Source organism: Podarcis gaigeae (genome assembly GCF_964106915.1).
Source record: "Podarcis gaigeae genome assembly, chromosome: 13".
NCBI classification, from domain to species: domain Eukaryota; kingdom Metazoa; phylum Chordata; class Lepidosauria; order Squamata; family Lacertidae; genus Podarcis; species Podarcis gaigeae.
The window spans coordinates 489,212-507,636 of NC_139689.1; the positions used below are offsets into that span (position 1 = coordinate 489,212).

Below are 18,425 nucleotides of genomic sequence, written 5' to 3' on the forward strand. Positions count from 1 at the left end.
GGGGGGGCGGCGCCGCCGGGGCGGCTGGTGCTGGAGACCCTGGCGGGGCTGCTGCGGGGGGGCGCGCAGGCGGGGACCCCCCCGGAGACGCCCCGCGGCCTGGCCGGGCTGCTGCGCTGCGCCAGGGAGGCCGGCGGGGGAGGGGGCGCCCAGGTGAGAGAGAGAGAGAGAGAGAGAGGGACCCCCCGCGGGAGGGGGAGGGGAGCAGCAAGGACACCATTGGGGGCCACTCCCCCACTTGGCCCCCCCGGACCCAGGAAGCCCCCCCCCCACATGATGGGTCCCACCGTCGGAATGGCCTTTTCCCCTGGGGGGGGGGTCCTGCGCATCCCCCTTGCGCCTCCTCCTCAGGGTGGGGGTCCCCAGGGCGCCCCTCCTTCTCCTGAGCATGAGCAGAGTGTCCCTTTGTCTCCCTGCAGGCGTCGCCCACCCTGGGGGGGCTGGTGAGCCTCAGCAACACCCGCCTGGGCTCCATCAAAACCCGGTGAGTAGCTCCCTCCCTCCCTCACCCAGGCCCTCTGGACTACAACTCCCAGCATCACTTGCAGTCCTTGGTCCTGGGTTCTGGAGCTGCCATTCCTGCCTGGCAAGGGGTTGGGATAGATGACCCTGGGGGTCTCTTCGCACTGTACCAATTTCCCAGCCCCCCCTTTCACAGTTTCTGGGAAACAGGGTGGCCGGGGTCTTGCGGCACCTCTCTAAAATTGGTGCAGCACAGTCGCCCATGGGCCATGCTGGCTGTGGGTGGGGGCTTGGAGGCCAGGTGTCTCAGGATTGGGACCCAAAGGGGCATCTAGCCGAACCCCACCACCTGCAGGCTACTGGGACCTTTTTCTCTTGACACATCATCATCTGGCCAGGGTTGGTTTGGATGACCCTTGGGGGCCCCTTTCAGCCCTCTGATTCTGCCCTGCTTTTTCTTCCCCCTGCAAAGGTTTGAGGGCCTCTGCCTCCTCTCCCTGCTGGTGACTGAGAGCTCCACAGAAGCCTTCAGCCAGAACTGCCTGGGCTGGCTGCGCAGCCTGCAGCACCTCATTCAGGTGAGGGGGGGCGCCAGTGCCCCCCACCCGCTTTGCCTCCCCCCAGGCCCAAGAGCTCCACAGCTGCACCCACCAGTAGAAGCTGCCCTTTCGGTGCCCAGGAAGGCTGGGTGGGTCAGATGTTTTGGGTGCCTTAATGTTCCTTGACTGAGGAAGACTGCCCCCCAACTAACCTCATTTCTTCTCCTCTCCCCCCCCCCCCAAGTCTCAGGATCCGCCCCCCACGATGGAGCTGGCCGTCCTCATCCTCCGTGACCTGCTGGAGTATTCCTGCCAGATCCCTGAGCTGGCACGAGACATCGGCACCAACCACATCCCGGGACTGCTCACCTCCTTGCTGGCTCTCAAACCCGAGGTGAGACCCCCAACCCACCCTAGTTGGGGAGCTGGGGGTGGCCTGCATCCCCCCCCCATGTGCATGTCTGAAGGCATAAAACAAAACCCACAAATTGAATGAATGAATATTGTTTAGTATGGCAAAACAGCCAGCTTGGTAAAACCAGAAATTCAGCATAATTTTTACATAAATATTGAAACAGTCTAAATGGAATTTAACAATCAATGTGCTAATTAAATAGCTGCACCCCCCGTAATGTGACTCCCCCGCCCCTTACGTAGGAAGCTCAGAGCCTGGCTGGGTGAGGTTCCAATGGCCAAAGACCTCTTTGCACCAAGGGGTTGAAGTAGACTGCCTCTGCAGCTGGAGGCTCCATAAGGACAGAAGAGGCCAGCTGCTGGGTCAGGCAAAGGCCACAGTGGCCAACCAAGTGCCCATTATGGGAAACCCAGACTCAGGATTCAAGTGCGAGAGCAGCTGCCCCTCCTGCGTCTTCCAGTATCTGATGTTTAGAAGCATTTATTGGCCGTGGAGGCAGAGCACAGCCACCAGCAGCGCTCTTCTCCTCCACAAATTTGACCAGTCCTCTTCTATTGTGGGGGCCATCCCATCTCTGCCTCTTGTGGCAGGGAGTTCCGCAGTTCAACGAAGAAGGGCTTTCATTGATCCCTCCTGGATCTCCCCACATCTGGCTTCTCTGACTGTTACAAGAGAGCAAACTTTTATCTAACCCTTTCCTCTTTTCTGACCCCCCCCTCGCCTCCCCCGGGACTCTTCCTAGTGCCAGATTTCCACCCTGGAAGGAAGCAAGGCCTGCATGATGTTTTACCCCAGGGCATGTGGCTCTTTGCGGGTAAGTCTTCTGTTTCGGGGGGGGGGGCAGAGGAGCAGCACTAGGTTGCAGAATCTCCACTGACCTCTCCCCCCCCATCCTTTTTTTCCTGCCCCCCAGGGCAAACTGGCGGCCTACTTCCTGGCCCGCGTGGATGCAGAGACGCCCCACCTGCAACAGGTAAAAACGAACCTCTCTGGCCTTCCCTTCAGCTGTGCAGGGACCCCCACCTTGTGGTTTAAACTGGGAAACTCCCCTGGGGGCAGGGGGGTGTTTGTGGGAGCTGGGAAGAGCCCCAGAGCAGGTGGCTCAGGCCAGAGGGGCCCAGCATCCCGTCCTCCCCACACCTGGCCGACCAGGTGCCCCCAAGGGGAAGAATCCCACCAGCAGGGCCTGAATGACCCCGTCAGAAGCTTCGTGGATATTTTATAAATCCCATTTCTACGGTCCGCCTTCGTTCCCCAAGCTGGCATACGCAGCTCCCCCACTTTATCCTGTGAGATAGGCCAGGCTGAGAGAAGCCTGTGACTGGTCCCCAAAGTCCGCCCCACCGAGCTTCATAGCAGCAGGGTGGGGGGTTGAACCCAGGTCTCCCAGGCCCTCGACCTCATTGAATCCCCGCGAGAACTCTGTGAGGTGGGGATTTGAACCCAGGACTCTTTGGGATCCCTTCCCTCTTTCCCCTTGTGGGCTGCCCCACTGATGCTCTGCCTCCTCCTCCTCCCCCCAGCTGGCCTGCGACTGCTACGCCCTCCTGCCCTCTCTGGGCGCCGGCTTCACGCAGGGGCTCAAGTACACCGAGTGCTGGGGGCAGCAGGCCCACTGCCTCCTGGCCACGCTCCACAGCCTGCTGGGGACGCTCTACGAGGGTGCAGAAACAGGTGCGTCTCCTCATGCTTTTCATGTTGATATTGCTCTTACTTTGGGGGGGGGGGGTTAGCAGGGCTGGGAATTCGCCAGGCACATTTTGCACCTGGCTGTCGGCTACTTGCGACAATGGCGCCTTGGCATCTCCACCCTCGGGGGATCCTTGGAGCCGGGCTGTTTTCTCACACTGTGGCACCGATTGTATGGTCGGCGGTTCGAATCCCCGCGACGGGGTGAGCTCCCGTTGCTCGGCCCCAGCTCCTGCCCACCTAGCAGTTCGAAAGCACCTCAAAGTGCAAGTCGATAAATAGGTACCGCTTTATAGTGGGAAGGTAAACAGCGTTTCCATGTGCTGCGCTGGCTCGCCAGATGCAGCTTCGTCACGCTGGCCACATGACCCGGAAGTGTCTCCGGACAGCGCTGGCCCCTGGCCTCTTAAGCAAGATGGGCGCGCAACCCTAGAGTCGGACACGACTGGCCCATGCGGGCAGGAGTACCTTTACCTTTATTTTTATCTGTAAAATAAGGGAGGAAGGTGGGATATAAATATTATTATTATCTTATTCCATTTATGTACCACTCTTCATCGTAAGATCTCAGGGCAGTTTGCAGAAAATGCAGGATCAAAACAAGTCAATAAGTAAAATCGAACAGCAAAACAGTAACCTCCCCCTTTCCACAGACTCATTTAAATAGCTGTAGAATATTAATCTGCTAAAGGCCTGGCTTAAGAGGAATGTTTTCGCCTGGCGCATAAAAATTAATAATTATTATTATTATTTGTACCCCGTCCATCTGGCTGGGCTTCCCCAGCCACTCTGGGCAGCTTCCAACAAAGATTAAAAATACATTAAAATGTCACACATTTAAAACTTCCCTGAATTTACTTAGTTATTAATAAAGCACACAAAAAATTGCAGGTAAATTGGTCCCAGATTTCCTAAGGCTTTCCTGTACCAAGAGCAACACCTTGAACTCGATTCAGTTGCAAATTTGCAGGCAGTGCAGGTGTTCTCTGCCGATAAGACCTCCTCCCTCCTGTCAGCAGTTGTGCTGCAGCATCCTGCACCAACGGCAGCTTCCGGATCAAGTGCGAGGGAAGCCCCACATGGGGGGGGGGTGCAAACTCAGCCCCAGCCCCAGCCAGGAGGGCTCTTGTTTTGCAGTGGCCATATTCCCAGCAGACCTGCTCACGTCATGCCCCCCTTCGGCTAATTTGAGGCCGGGGCCTCTCCTGCCTGTGAGGGAGCAATTAAGATAAGTGCTTTGTTGACGAGCCAATTTGACGTGTTGTGCGGAACCCACATGACGGAAACAGGACCAGTGATGGATGTTGACGGCGGAGGAGACGGGCAAAATCCCAGACCGCTCTCTGTTGTGATCATTGCGTTTCAGCCCCGCTGCTCGGCCCAAATTCCCCTTTCCTGGCCGTCTGGCTGCAGCTGGAAGCCCAAAGGAACTCCTTCCCCAGAGGAAGAGCGAGCAAAAGTCTGGGCCGTTGGCCTGCCTTCCTGCATTGCGGGGGTTGGACTAGATGACCCCTGGCATCCCTTCCAAGTCCTCCATTCTATGATTCTGTATAAGCAAGAGTCCTTACGTTACTACTCAGCGTGGTATAAGTTTTTCTCCCATGAACAGCCCACTAAACCTGCTGCTCCACAGATAAATATGTGGACAGATTTTATTGAGAACTGAATTGACTCCCCCCCTTTTTCCCCCTTTTCTTTTCATTTTTGAGAGTCAAGTACAGTATTGTATTCTCAGTTGATTTCTGTGTCTTCCTCCCCATTGTGTCTCAATTTTATTTAATTTATTTCTATATTCTTTTTTTGTCTGCTGCACTTATGACTTTTACTGTATTGCCTATGAGCTTGTATTAATAAAATTAAAAAATTAAAATACTGTCCTTGTGGTCCAGTATTTTAAAAGAGCTTGCAGTGGCTCTCCTACCGTCTTTTGATGGGGGGCATCTTTTAATTGCAAGAAGCACCCTCTTACCTCAGTTTAATAGGGCCAAGCAATATATCCATATATCATCCAAAACTTTGTTTGAAGCCCATATCGTGATATAGGTTTCGTAATATTTGACCTGGTAATATATCACAAATCGTGGTGGGTGGGTGTTATGCAAAAATCACAACGAAGGAGAATCCATGAAGCCGGTCAGTACCTCTCCACAGCGCCATCTAAGTCTCAGAGATTGTGATGCATCAGTATATCGCAATGTTTAGCTGGTGATGTACCGCGATGTTGAAAACCAGATATCTCCCAGCCCTCAAGCTCTTACTTGAGATCAAAGATTCTTTGTGCAACATGTTCTTAATTTTTGTTCCTTATCGGCACTTTAAATGAGCATCTTAGACCAGGGCAGTCCAACCTCTCAGGTCGCAGAACCCGCAGAGCCACACGCTGAATTAAATTTCCGTACTGGGAGTGGAAAGGCCTGCCATATATTTAACATACGCGATTCATATACTTAATTAAATATATATCAATAAATAGAGTTTGTAGATTTAACATATTTAATTATTAAACTGAACTAATACACAGGTGTATTTGGGTATAGGTCGGAATAGAGCTTTAATAAGTAAAAATGCACGAAAAACAAATGTTTAAGTGCTGTAAGATGTTTCTTCTTGAATGTTGCCAAGTGCTGCACATTGGACCACTTTGCAAGCCACTTTAGAGCTGGCTGTCCTTCTGCAGGTTGGGATAGATGACCTTTGGGGGTTCTGATGGGTTCTCTCCCCCCCCCCCGTTCCCCCTCCTTCTCCTCCAGATCCCCTGCACTACGAAGGGCCTGGCGTGGAGATCCTGCTCCCGACCCCCGAAGATGGAGAGGTGAACTTCATCCTCCACCTGAAGCACCGCTTCTCCGGATTGGCCAAATGCCTCTGCCAGATGCTCAGGTCGGGAGCCCCTCTCCCCCCCCCCGCCTTTCCAGCCTTGCTGCTGTACTTGAGACCCCCCCCCTTAAACCCAGCGCTTCGTTTGCCGTTCCAGTAATGACTTTGTGGCTCCCGTCTCCGTCCCGGTTCAAGACATCCTAGACCTCGTTTGCCGCGCCCTCAACATTTCCACGAAGAACATCGTGAGTAGCCATGGGGGCAGCGTTGGGGTCAGGGTGGGGCAGGTCCCCGAGCCGAGGGGCCACACAGCCTCCCCAGCCACTCTTGGCGGCCTCCAAAGGAATATTAAAATACAATAACCTATTAAACATTAAAAGCTTCCCTAAAGGAGGCTCCTTTCAGATGTCTTCTAAATGTTGGGTAGTTGTTTATCTCTTTGACATCTGGTGGGAGGGCGTTCCACAGGCGGGCGCCACCACCCAGAAGGTCCTCTGCCTGGTTCCCTGTAACTTGGCTTCTCGCAGGGAGGGAACCACCAGAAGGCCCTCGGAGCTGGACCTCAGTGTCCGGGCAGAACGATGGGGGTGGAGACACTCCTTCAGGGATACTGGGCCTTTGAGGCCGTTGAGGGCTTTCAGGGTCAGCACCAACCCTTTGAATTGTGCTCGGAAGAGTTTTGGAGCTGGGAGGGCCCCCCAGGGCTCATCTAGCTCAACCCCCTGCAGTGCAGGAACCTCAACTAAAGCATCCAAGACAATGGGCCTCCCGCTTCTTCTGGAAAGCTGCCAAGGAAAGGGAGCCCCCCTCCCTCCAAGGAAGCCCCCTCCCCTATCAAACAGCTGCTTCCGTCAGGAAGTGCCTAGTAGGGACCTCCTTCCTTGCAACCCGGACCAAAGAGGGGCTGGAGGAGGGGGCATCGGAAAGACTGAATGGGAAATGGGGCATGTTTGTTATTGGAAGGTAGAATTCCAGGGCAAGGTGAACCCCTAATTTGACCCCCTGCGGCCAGTGCAGTAGCAAACTGGTGTGCTCCTTAAATTGCCGTTTTGTACATGGATGCATCCTTTGGTTATTTATGCCAAAAAAATGTAAATGACTGTTACGGCAAAAATCTGGGTGCGAGGCTGCTCTGCCACCCAGCTCATCGGACTAAGTCCGTGTGTCCCTGCGGAGGAAAATGAGCTCAGCCGGAGACAGGAGCAAGATGCGGAGATCCGAGTTTATTGCGCAACAGGTTCAAGGCGAGATTGAACAGTGAGAAAGGGGTGACATGAGTTTTTGAAACTCCCTCCATGTCCCAGAATACAGTGCAAAACACGTCATGAATACATTAAAGAGAGGTTTGGTTACACAGATTACATCATGAATATATTAAAGGGAGGTTGGGTTACACAGATTAACATATGGAGGAGGGAGGGGGGAATATGCAGAGCTGGAGATATGCACAGATAAACACTTCCTGGGGATGAGAAAACAATAGTCCCAAATATGCATAGTCTGCCACCTGACATTGTCTGGAGGAAAGGCTGATCAGAGCAATTTGAAAGGATTAGGGTCTTGACACCTTGCTTGAGGGATTATGCTGGACAGGGGAGGTGTGATGGAGTCCTAGAGTAATTGAGCAAACTGGCATGCTGATTTTCTATGAATTTTATAGATTTTAGTCCCTTTTGACATTGACAATTGGAATAAATGGATATATTGTAGCGAAGAAGAAGGTAAAGAAGACATGCCCCCCCTTTCCGTATCATGACTTACAAGCTTACATTTAAGAAATAACAAAGTATAGCAGAATTATATGTTGCTGTAATACGTTAATGTCATAATGCATATGTGAACCTAAAACCTACATATATACTTGTTACATTGTCAAAATTATTACTATCAGAATTGTTACTTCTTTTGTAATGGTTTTATTTTTTGCAATATATATATCTCACTTGAAAACTTATCCCTAAAGGCAGTCCTGGCCAAACTTGGCCTTCCAGCTGTTTTGGGACTACAATTCCCATCATCCCTGACCCCTGGTCCTGATAGCTAGGGATGATGGGAGTTGTAGACCAAAAACAGCTGGAGGGCAAAGTTTGGCCAGCACTGCCTTCAGGGATAATGAAGCTTAGTAGAAGTGAGGTTTACTGCTATGGCTATGGATATTATTATTACTGCTTACAATAATACTAGAAATAGGAAAGCAGCCTAGTAGGCAGATACATCCAGTGACCTTGGTCACTTTATAATGGGGGGTGGGAATTGGGGGCTTTGCTTTGCTTGCACGGCCGATTGTGGGGGGGTGCTGCTGCTCCCTTCCGCCCCTGACCCCCCCTCCTCCCTTCCAGAGCTGGTTTGGCGACGGCCCCCTGCGGATGCTCCTCTTGCCCTCCGTCCACCTGGAGGCCCTGGACCTCCTTTCGGCGCTCATCTTGGCGTAAGTCGAGGGGAGAGGGCGTTGGGCACCCCCACCGGGCTCCACCCTCCCCCAACTGTCCCTTCTCTGACGCCCCCCCTCGCTTTACCTTTGCAGGTGCGGCCCCCGCCTGGTGCGCTTTGGGACCACCTTATGCCGCCTCTTCCCCCAGGTCCTGACCACCTGGAGCAGCGGGCGAGACCTCTTCCCCCCCGGGCAGGAGCGCCCCTACAGGTGTGTGGGGAGCCGAGGAAGAGGGGGGGCCCTTGCTGCTCTGGCCAATGTGTACCACCACCCTGGGGGGGGGGCTAGAGAAGGAGGGAGCGAGGGGGCGTGTTTGTGGTTCTCCCCACAACAGCCCTGCGAGGGAGTTTCGGCTGAGAAGGTCTCCCAGTGCGCATCACAGCCAAGATGGGGGATCTGGACCCCGACAGTCCTCACGGCGATGCCACACTGTCTCTCCAGAAAGCTGCCTCCCCCCCCCCAACAGCACCAGCTGCTGCCTCCCTGCTTAGTCCAGCATTAGCGACGCCCCTGCAGAGTTGCCTGGGTGAGGCCTTCCTCTCTCTCTCTCTGGGTCTCTCCTCCTTCCTTGGAGGTTTTTAAGCAGAGTTCGAGTGCCCCCCTGTCCGGGGTTCTCTAGCTGTGATTCCCGTGTTCCAGGGGGTTGGGCTGGATGACCTTTGGGGGCCCCTTCCAATTCTGCATTGCCATGGGTGAGGTGTGGGGCCTGCCAGGCTGCCCTGTCTTCCAGCTCTTCTTCCTTCCTCCTCAGTGCGGTGCGGACTCGGCTCTACGAAGTCCTGGATCTGTGGGTCCAGACGGCTGGGGCGGCCTGTGGCATCCTGCAGGGACCCAGGACCCAGAGCGAGGCCCTGCTGGGTCACCTGATCAGTGACATCAGCCCCCCGGCCGACACCCTCAAGGTGAGGCCCCCCCCCCCCCATGAAGAAAGAAGTATTGGAAAGGGAAAAGGAAACGAAGGACCACGAGATGCTGCAGGAAATCTTGTTGAACAGAGTGGAGCTGATAGTTTGTTGATCTGACTTGACTGGTGTTTTTAAATAATTATATTTTCATCTAGTGCATGGAAAATATTCCCTCTTTTGCTAATATTTCTTTCTTTCTTTCTTTCTTTCTTTCTTTCTTTTCCCTCTCTTTTCCTCTCCCTTTATCTCTTATTTTCTTCTGCTTCTTTTCCTTGTTTTGCATCTTAAGTAGCTGCAATCTGGTTGTATTAGGGGAAAATCTCAAATTGAAATTTGATACAAATGAAGTGTTTGAGCTGCGCTGATGAATTCTCTCCCCCACCCCTCCCTCCTGGCCTCCGGTTCAAGGCCTCTCTGCCTCTTTTTAAAATAATAACAACAATAATTACTATTTTGTCATTCGTATCCCACCCATCTGACCGGGCTGCCCCAGCCGCTCTCTGTGGCCTCCAGCAACTATAAAAGCAGAATAAAACATCCAGAACTTCCTCATCCCCTTCTCTCTCTGCCCTGTCCAGATGCAGGACAGCCGGCCGGCCTCGGACCTGAAGCCCAGCGCCCCCAAGAAGCCCAAGCTGTCTGACCTGGGGCCTTTGGGGTCCCTGCACCCCAAGCAGGACTCCCAGGCCAACAGCAGCACCTGCCTGGCCGCCTTGCGAGGTAAGGAGACCTGTAGCTGAGCAGCAGGGTGGAGAGGGGGCCGGGCCTGGGGCTCTGCTTCTTCCAGTCCCACTCCCCCCAAATTCACCCCCCCCCGACTCGACTCTTCTCTCCCCCCCCCCCAGGCCTGAGCCGTGCCGTCCTCCTGACCGGAAGCCTGATGAAGGAGCAGGTCCACAAGGTGAGGGGGCTGTGGGGCAGCCCTGGGGGACTTGGGGGTCTGGGCTGCCAGGCAAGGGGGTGGGGTGGAGTGCCAGTCCTGGGGGCCGAGCCCAGCTCTTGGTTTCCGGAGAGAGCCTTCCCCTCGCAGCGCTGTGGGGGTTGGCCGGTGGTGTCTCTGCCCCAAGGAGCTTTCAGTGCGGGAAAATGATACAGAGAAGTTTGAGGAAGACGAGGGGAAGGAGAAGGAGAATTTCAGAGATCTGTGGTCATTATTACTCATGTCAAATCTGTTTGTTGATTTCAGTCCTGTTGAATGTTGTAAATGGTTCCTTAAATCAGTGGCTATTTTATTCTCTTTGTGAAGCTGCTTCAAGGTTGACTTGTTTACAGTCAGGTAGTGTATAAATTTTATGAAATGAAATAAATAAGCTGACCAGCCGCTTTGTTGTGGGGGGGGGGGGCGTTGGTCAGAACAACCTGAAGTGACATTTTTAATTGTTAAATTTATATCCCTGCCTTTGTTGGAGAGGCGAGAGGGCAGCTTCCAGCATAAAACACAAGATACAGGATAGACTGATAGTCCGAGCAGGGCAGGGAGTCTGTTGGTTGACCGTCTGCCTCCTTTTCCTCAGGGTGGGGGCTAGGGAACCCCCCTTCCGCCACGAGGGCCAGGAGGATCCCCCAGACCATCTTGCATGTCCCCCCCCACCCAAAAAAGCAACTTCTCTTGATCTTCTTCCTCCCCACAGAGGCTGCAGGAGCTGGTGGTCCCTCTGCTCATCCGCCTGGCTCAGGCCGAGACCCCCCCAGGGTCCCCCTACGCCAGCGCCCCCTGCCGCAGGGAGCTGCACCGCCTCCTGCTGGCGCTGGTCCTGGCCCCCCCGCCCTCCTGGCCGCCCCCTTTCCACTGCGCCCTCCGCTTGTTCAGCCAGGGGCGCGCCGACCCCAACCTCCAGGTGAGTCTGTCTGTCTGTCTGTCTCTCTCTTTTTCCCCCAACACTCACTTGGGGTTTGGCCCAAAGGGAAGGCGGGGAGCAGGGCAGGAAGGGAAAAGCCTCCCCCCCACCTGGAGGGCCTAGTCTCTGCATAGCAGGTAGACTGCCTCGCAGCCTGGAGGTTCCTCCTTCGCCGGCCCATCCGTCCATCCTCCTCTCCCCCTTCGCCAGTCCTGGAGGCAGGAAGTCAGCCCCCTGGCTGGGCCCTGTTAAATGTTTCCTAAAAGAATTGCTTTACTTTATTCATAAATAATACGGGGTGGTTTTTAATGTTTTGAGTTTTAAATGTTTTAATATTTTGTTGAAAGCCGCCCAGGAGTGGCTTGGGCAATGCGGTCAAATGGGCAGCATATACATAATACAGGTGAAACTCAAAAAACTAGAATATCGTGGAAAAGTTCCTTTAGTTCAGTAATTCAACTTAAAAGGCGAAACTAATATATGAGATCGACTTACAATATGCAAAGCGAGATGTGCTTCTACTTCTCAGGGGTCCAGTCTTGTTCTATTTGCAATCCTTATTTTCCTGATTTCCTTGAATATTCTCATTTTCTGAGATTGTTAATTGGGGGTTTTCATCAGCTGTACACCATGATCATCGCAATGATAACAAATCAAGGCTTGACAGATCTCGCTTTGTATGTCACGCGTCTATCTCATTCATTAGTTTCACCTTTCAAGTTGGATTACGGAAATCAAGGAACTTTTCCACGGTATTCTAATTTTTCAAGTTTCACCTGTAATAATATTATTATTAAAAAGTAAACCAAGGTAAGACAGTAACTGCTACAGTTGGTTGGAAGCAGCTTAAGGTTGGGCTCGATCCTTGAGCTTGTTGCTCCAGAGCAGCACAGAAAAGGCCCACTCCCCCCCCCCCCATAAGCCTGTGGGGCTGCTGCTTTAGTAGGTTTTCTTTTGCAAGAAGGTGGGGGTGAGTTGTAGCTGCCACAAACCCAGTTTCTTCCCTCCATTCAGCAAGAGTAGGAAATGGCCTTTTCTCCCATTCGAAACCATTTATAGGTTAGCCGCAGCAATGAGGTTGAGCGTTATTTCTCTTTCAGTTTCTGGAATAATTATAATAATTTATAATAATTTATTTATACCCCACCCATCTGGCTGGGCTTCCCCAGCCACTCTGGGTGGCTTCCAAAAAAATACTAAAATAGCGTAATACATCAGGTCCTGAGGGTGTAAGATATCCCGGCATGTCAGATATATTGGCCTGCACCAATTTCTGGAATATTTCTTTTTGGGAACAATTCTGAAAGACGTGCACGTCCTCTGCTTTATTTAATCCGGGTCTCCAGCATTTGTCTGTTCTTGACTGGCATATTGAGTTCAGTCTATACGGTGCTCAAATACCATTCATAGGCAGTTTTGAAATAGTTCTCCTTTAGTCCCAGCTCCCTGGATTTCCTGGCTGTTCTCTGACCTGAATCTCCCCCCACCCCATTTTCTCCTCTATGTGACCTGGTTCTGATCTAGGCTCAACCCAAAACCCTTCCTTTTATGCAGATGGGAGATACATTTCCCGTTTGTCCTCTCCCTCCATTTCCCCGTATCTGTGCATCAGAAAGGAGATCGCACCTCTAATCGTGCTGTAATTATTTGCATAGTTTTAGTGGGTGGGTGTATAGCTTTAATTCTGTGGATGTTTAATCATTTTTTAAATTGTTGTTTCTCCCCCACCCCCTTAAGTTTTCAGACTGCTCTTATTTTTATCTGCTAAATGAAATTGAGTCCCGTTATCACGTGTGAATAAGGATATAACGTTATCTGTGTTTTCTGCTTTCGTCTTGTATTTTTATCTTGTGAACGGCCCGGAGATCAGCGGATGAAAGGCGGTTTGCAAATTAAAAATTATAACAGTAATAAGAAAAATGCAAGAATGCAAATAATAAAAACAATTATGGCATTTCTTTTCCTCCTCCCTCCGCAGGTCTCTTCCTTCTGCACAGAGGCCCTGGCTGTCTGCAACGCCCTCCTGCACCCCCGGGTGCCCTCCCTGCAGCTCCCTCTAGTCGCCCCCCCGGGAGGTCCGCAGGCCCCCCCTCCGGGCCCCTCGGAGCTCTCCCCCGCCCTGGCCTCCCCCTTCCGCCCGGCGCCCCCGGCCCCCTTCTCGGCCCCCCGCCTCCTCCTCCCTCCCCCCGCCTCCTCGGCAGCCAACCCCCTGGGGCTGCCCCCCCCAGGCCTGGCCTCCCCCGCCCAGCTGCCCCCCCGCCTGGCCCCCGAGGAGCCCTCCCTGCCCACGTCCCCCAGGGCGGCCGAGGCGGCTCTGGGCGCCAAGCTGCGCCGCTCGGTCTTTGTCCACTACGACAAGGAGGAGGAGGACGACGTGGAGATCTCCCTGGAGAGCGACTCAGACGACTCCGTGGTCATCGTGCCCAAGGGCCAGCTTGGCCAGGGCCCCGGGAGCGCCATGGTAGTGCCAGCCACCGCAGCCCAGGTCCCCACCCCGCCCGCTCCTCCGCCAGCCCCCCCTTCCCCCCCGCCAGCCTCCGAGGAGACCCCTCCAGAGCCCCCTGCCCCGCCCCTCTCCCTGGGTGTCCCTCTGCCCCCTGCCCCCGCCGCTGTCCTGGCGCTGCCCGCCTCCCCTTCCCCTGCAGCCATGGACCCCCCGTTCCCCGCCTTGGTGGAGGAAGACCCCACCGTCATCAACATCAACAGCAGCGAGGAGGAAGAGGACGATGAAGACGACTACCCGGAGGACGAGGAATACTTTGAAGAGGACGAGGAAGAGGTGCCCTGGGAGGCAGGGGCCGGTCAGACCGGCGGCATGTTAATTCTTATTTTTTATTATGATGGCCAGGCAGCGAAGAGGCAGGGCTTGTGGGGCGGGAGGTGCTGTGACCCTGTGGGTCAAATTCATCCCTGCTTTCCCCCAGGGGAAATCGCACGCAGAGAGCCATAAAACATCAAACATTTTTCAGTGTACATTGAGAAGGGTTACAGGTCATGGGATGTAAAACGCGCATGGCTCCGTACCAGTCTTTACACCCCCAAGTGCTCAGGCCGTTTGGGTCTCAGTTGTCGCCCTTGGCAGGCCTTGGGCAGCCCCACTCTCACTTCCCTCGTCCCTGGGACATCTGGGGAAGCTTCAAGAAGATGCTGGATTGCCAGCTTGTGAAGCAGACTTGGGAAAACATCACCATTGGCTATTTCTGCCACTTTGGGGGTTAGATAGCAGTTTTAGTTTATGGCCTAGAGAGCACAAGGGTTGTAAAATGTCAGTACACAGGAGCCTCACAGAAGTCATTCCCTGATGGATTTCATCTTGAGGTTAAATGCCGTTCATATTGAAATATTGTTTTTAAAATCAAAAACAGACACTTTGGTCTCTAATGTTGACATCACCCCCAAGCCACAGCTGCCAGCCCCACACCTGACAGGTGAAGACGGGGCTTGCTCTGGGCCCCGATTAGGGGTTGCGGGATGAGGGCAAGGGGCCCCTTGGCAGCCATGTTTCTTTCTGCCCTGGATGGCAAGGGGTTGGGCTGCATGACCCTCAGCCATGTCCCTCACAAGGTAGCAGGCTGCCCATCAGGCTGTGGTTCCTGCGCACCGGGGTTGGGCTGGATGGCCTTTGGGTGGCCCTCTCCCAACACTACAGTCCTGATTCTCTCCCACCCCCCTTTTTTTTTTTGCTGGCCAGGAGGAAGAGTACGACGAGGAGGATGAGGAGTTTGGGGAGGATCTGGAGGAGGAAGAGGACGAGGAGTTTGACGAGGAGGAAGGCCTGACGGAGGAGGAAGAGGATGAGGAGGAAGGCCTGACAGAAGAGGAGGAGGAGGAGGAAGAAGGGGAGGAGGAGGAGCGGAGGGTGCTGCCCTCACTGCCGCCCCCACTGCCGCCCCACCGGAGCGACGAGGAGCCGCCTGAGCTCTTGCCCATCAAGGACGAGCCCCCCAAGTTGGAGGAGGAGGAAGAGGAAGAAAACGAAGACGAAGAGGCGGCCGCCGGACTCCTGATGGAGGTGGACGAGGAAGCCTTCCACCCCCCAGAGGAAATGGCAGAGGAGGAAGAGGAAGGAGGCCGGCTGGAGCGGGACCCGGGGAAGGCAGAAGGCCAGGCGTCTCCTCTGCGGACGGCCGAAGGGCAGCCCCCCCTCCCCAGCGCGGCCCCCCTGCCCTCCGTGAAGCTGGAGGAGGAGCAGGGCGAGAAGCAGCCCCCCCAGGAGGAGCAGGAGGGTCCCGCGGCTGCAGCTGCCCCCCGGACCACGCCTCCACAGGGGCAGGAGGAAGAAGAGGAGGAGGAAGTGGTGGTGCACGAAGGGGGCCGGAGAGAGCCAGGAGGGGCGGCCCCCGAGGCTGCAGTGCTGCGGGCGGAGTCGGAGAAGCAGGAGCCGCCGCCGCCGGGCGAGGAGGTGGGCATGAGGGGCAGGGCGGGAAGAGAGGGCACGGCTGCCCCCCCCCCCCCGCACATGTGGGGAAGAATATTCCTTCGTTAACTGAACTCTGTATAGTGCATCTTCCACTCTGGGGCGCTAGTGGAGCTCAGGGTGTGGCGTTGAAGTTCCAGGGGGAAAGGAGCCTGGGACGGCTCAGTCGGTAGATCAGGAGACCCTTCATCTCAGGGTCCTGGGTTCAAGTCCCACGCTGGGCAAAAGATTCCTGCACTGCAGGGGGTGGGACTAGGTGCCCCCCCCCCTCCGGGGGGTCCTTCCAACTTCTCAGTTCTATGACTCCATCATTCCAAGTATGAAGGCATTACAGGTGGAGGGTTTTGTTTTGTTTGGTAAATTTGTAGACCCATAGATCTCAGGGCTTTCGCAGTCTAAAATTACAATCTAATAAGCGCAAAATGCATAATAAAAATCAGAACAATGATCCCTTGGGACCCCCTTCCAGATTCTCACAGTTCTCTGGTTCTGTCCCAGGTCTGATCTTCTCCCCCCTCCCACCTCCAAGAAAGGGCAAAAGTGGGAGTGAAATTATATCAGTTTAGAGTTGGCTCTTCTTTCTTTCCAAATTAAGCTGTTTGTTTGACTTCTACACAGTGCTGCTTTCTATTTATTCATTTGTTTTGCTTCACAAAATCTCTTCGCTGATTGATTGTAGAGGGGAAAGCCTCAAAGCCGGAAAGGTTTTCTCAGTGAAACCACATAAAGATTTTATGAAGCAAATAAGTAAACCTCAAAGTGGTTTGCAAAAGGAGGATGATGATGATGATAAATTGTCAATCAGAAAAGTTTGCAGCAACAACATTTAGGCTTCTGAACAGTTAACACAGCAAAAAACCGAAAACAGAACAGGAACTCGCATGCTCTTCGTAATGTGGGTTGTTGTCTGAAAGCAGTTTACCTGTGAGATCGCTTTGCCCCACGTGCTCCCACTTGGCCAGTTCAGCCGGCGGATCTGGCCCTGCTGCAGGCGCCGTTCTGCTTTAGTAAGAACTCTGGCAGCCCCCGCCCTTTGGAACTCCCCGCCTCTTGAGATCAAGCAGGCTTCTTTGCTGTACTCTTTATCAGCAACTGCTAAAACCATTCTGGTTTGGGAAGCCAGCAAGAGAACAATCCAGACAATCCTGGCTACACTTTGAGTGGCAGAAAAAGTCCTCTCTGGGGCGGCGGAGAGCCTGGAGGGAGGGTGTGTCTAGGGCAGGTTCCCAAGTCTGGAGCTGGGATGGTTTATTGTGCAGGTGGTGGGGTGGGAGGTGTTGTGTGTTCTGCAGTCTCTCCAACTTTGGGGGGAGCAGCGAGGGGTCTTGCAGTGGCAGCTGGGAACAATGGTCAGACCCCACCTGGGCCCAGTTTTGGGCACCCCAGTTCCAGAAGGATATGGGTGAGAAGCTGGAAGGTGCGCAGAAGAGGGTGAGCAGGATTTTGAAGGGTCTGGAAACCAAGCCTTGTTTATGCGGAACAGCTGGGGGGAGATGGAGATGTTTAGCCTGGAAAAGAGACGTGAGAGCCGATTTCCAGTATCTGAAGGGTTGTCACAAGGAGCAAGCTCTGGAGGGCAGGATCCGAACCCATGGTTTCAAATTCCAAGAAAGGGGCTACTCAACGTTTAGGCTTTCCTGAGGGTAAGAGCCCATCAGTGGCAGAGCGACTCCCTCAGAAGGTTTTTTAATAGGTTGGATGGCCGCCTGTCAGCGATGCTTCAGCTGTGATTCCTGCATTTCGGGGGTTGGACTAGATGAGCCCTGGGAGGCCCACAATTCTGTGATTCTCTAAGGCCTGCATTCTGGGTTTGCTCTGTGTGTGTACGTCTTTTTTTAGATTGAGTGCTGAAATGCTGTCTTTTCCGCCAGTCTTCAAAACTTTGTTCAGCTGAGCGCCCTAATATATTTACTAGACGCCTTGTGGAGGGTTACCTCCAGTGGGTCGTGGGGTGAGTTGGCAAGCCAGCTGCAATGAAGTGACCCCCCCTAATTCTCTTCCCCTGCAGGGCACAGAAGTGGATGAAACAGAAGCCATGTTGGCGGACTTTGTGGACTGTCCCCCAGACGAGGAGAAGGTGCCATCCGAACCCAGTTCCTGAGGGGGCGCTGGATCCGCCCTGGTCAACGGTGGTGGGTGAATTGGGGGCTGAGAAGGGGGGCGCTGTGATCCCGGAAACAGACGTTCCCCGCTCTGCGCATCACTGCCTTCTGGACTGAGGAGCCTCCATAGTCTATTTTTTTTTTTATGTGTTTGTGTTTTGAGGGGAGGAAGGTTTGGGGTTTTGGTTTTTTTTAATACAAAAGACATTCAATAAAATTTCTTTATACTGCATGTTCACTTTGGTTTGTGGTGCAGCTGGGGCAAAGGCAGCAGGGCGAGTTGGACCCCTGGGGGGGGGTCAAGGTGGAAGATTTATGCTGCTCCAGAGGGCAGCATCTGAACAAACGAGAAAGGAGATTCCGACTGAACATCAGGAAGAACTTTCTTGACAGTAAGAGACTCTCTTGGAAGGTGATGGACTCTCCTTCAATGGAGGTTTTTAAGCAGAGGTTGGATGGCTGTCTGTCATGGATGCTTTCGTTGAGATTTCTGCTTTGCAGGGAATTGGACCAGATGACCTTTGGGAGTCAGGTTTTCCTGTGTGATCCAACACCTGCACACTTGATCAGTAGGCTGAGCCTTTTTGATATTGTCGCTCTGCGGAGTAAGAGGCTCCGCAGTTGAGCTTGGTGAGTGAAGGATCAGTTTCAGGTTCTGCAGCCAGCCGTCTCTAGCCGCCTGCCAGACAACCTCCCCTTGAATGCTGCATGTGGGTCGCTCATCAGTGTGAAGGGCACAAACCAACCAGAGCAGCATGGCACACACATCCATGACAGCAGTAGAATCACCTCCAGTGGCCTAGAGGTGCT

General features: G+C 53.8%; 2 protein-coding genes across 2 annotated transcripts in view; one reads left to right on the top strand and one right to left on the bottom strand.

The window, feature by feature from the left end:
- LOC310828804 (uncharacterized protein) overlaps positions 1-18,425 on the bottom strand; it is a 115,117-nt gene that overhangs the window by 38,855 nt on the left and 57,837 nt on the right. The gene's annotated exons all lie outside the window — the stretch shown is intronic.
- On the top strand, positions 21-17,847 carry PELP1 (proline, glutamate and leucine rich protein 1). Its single transcript, XM_083706619.1, has 18 exons — positions 21-153; positions 420-484; positions 935-1,040; positions 1,246-1,395; positions 2,159-2,230; positions 2,330-2,389; positions 2,940-3,090; positions 5,856-5,985; positions 6,080-6,167; positions 8,262-8,350; positions 8,447-8,563; positions 9,105-9,255; positions 9,837-9,978; positions 10,104-10,159; positions 10,890-11,096; positions 13,075-13,875; positions 14,788-15,498; positions 17,522-17,847. The coding sequence occupies exons 4-18, from the start codon at positions 1,267-1,269 to the stop codon at positions 17,612-17,614; spliced, it is 2,997 nt and encodes a 998-aa protein (XP_083562745.1). The 5' UTR covers positions 21-153; positions 420-484; positions 935-1,040; positions 1,246-1,266; the 3' UTR covers positions 17,615-17,847.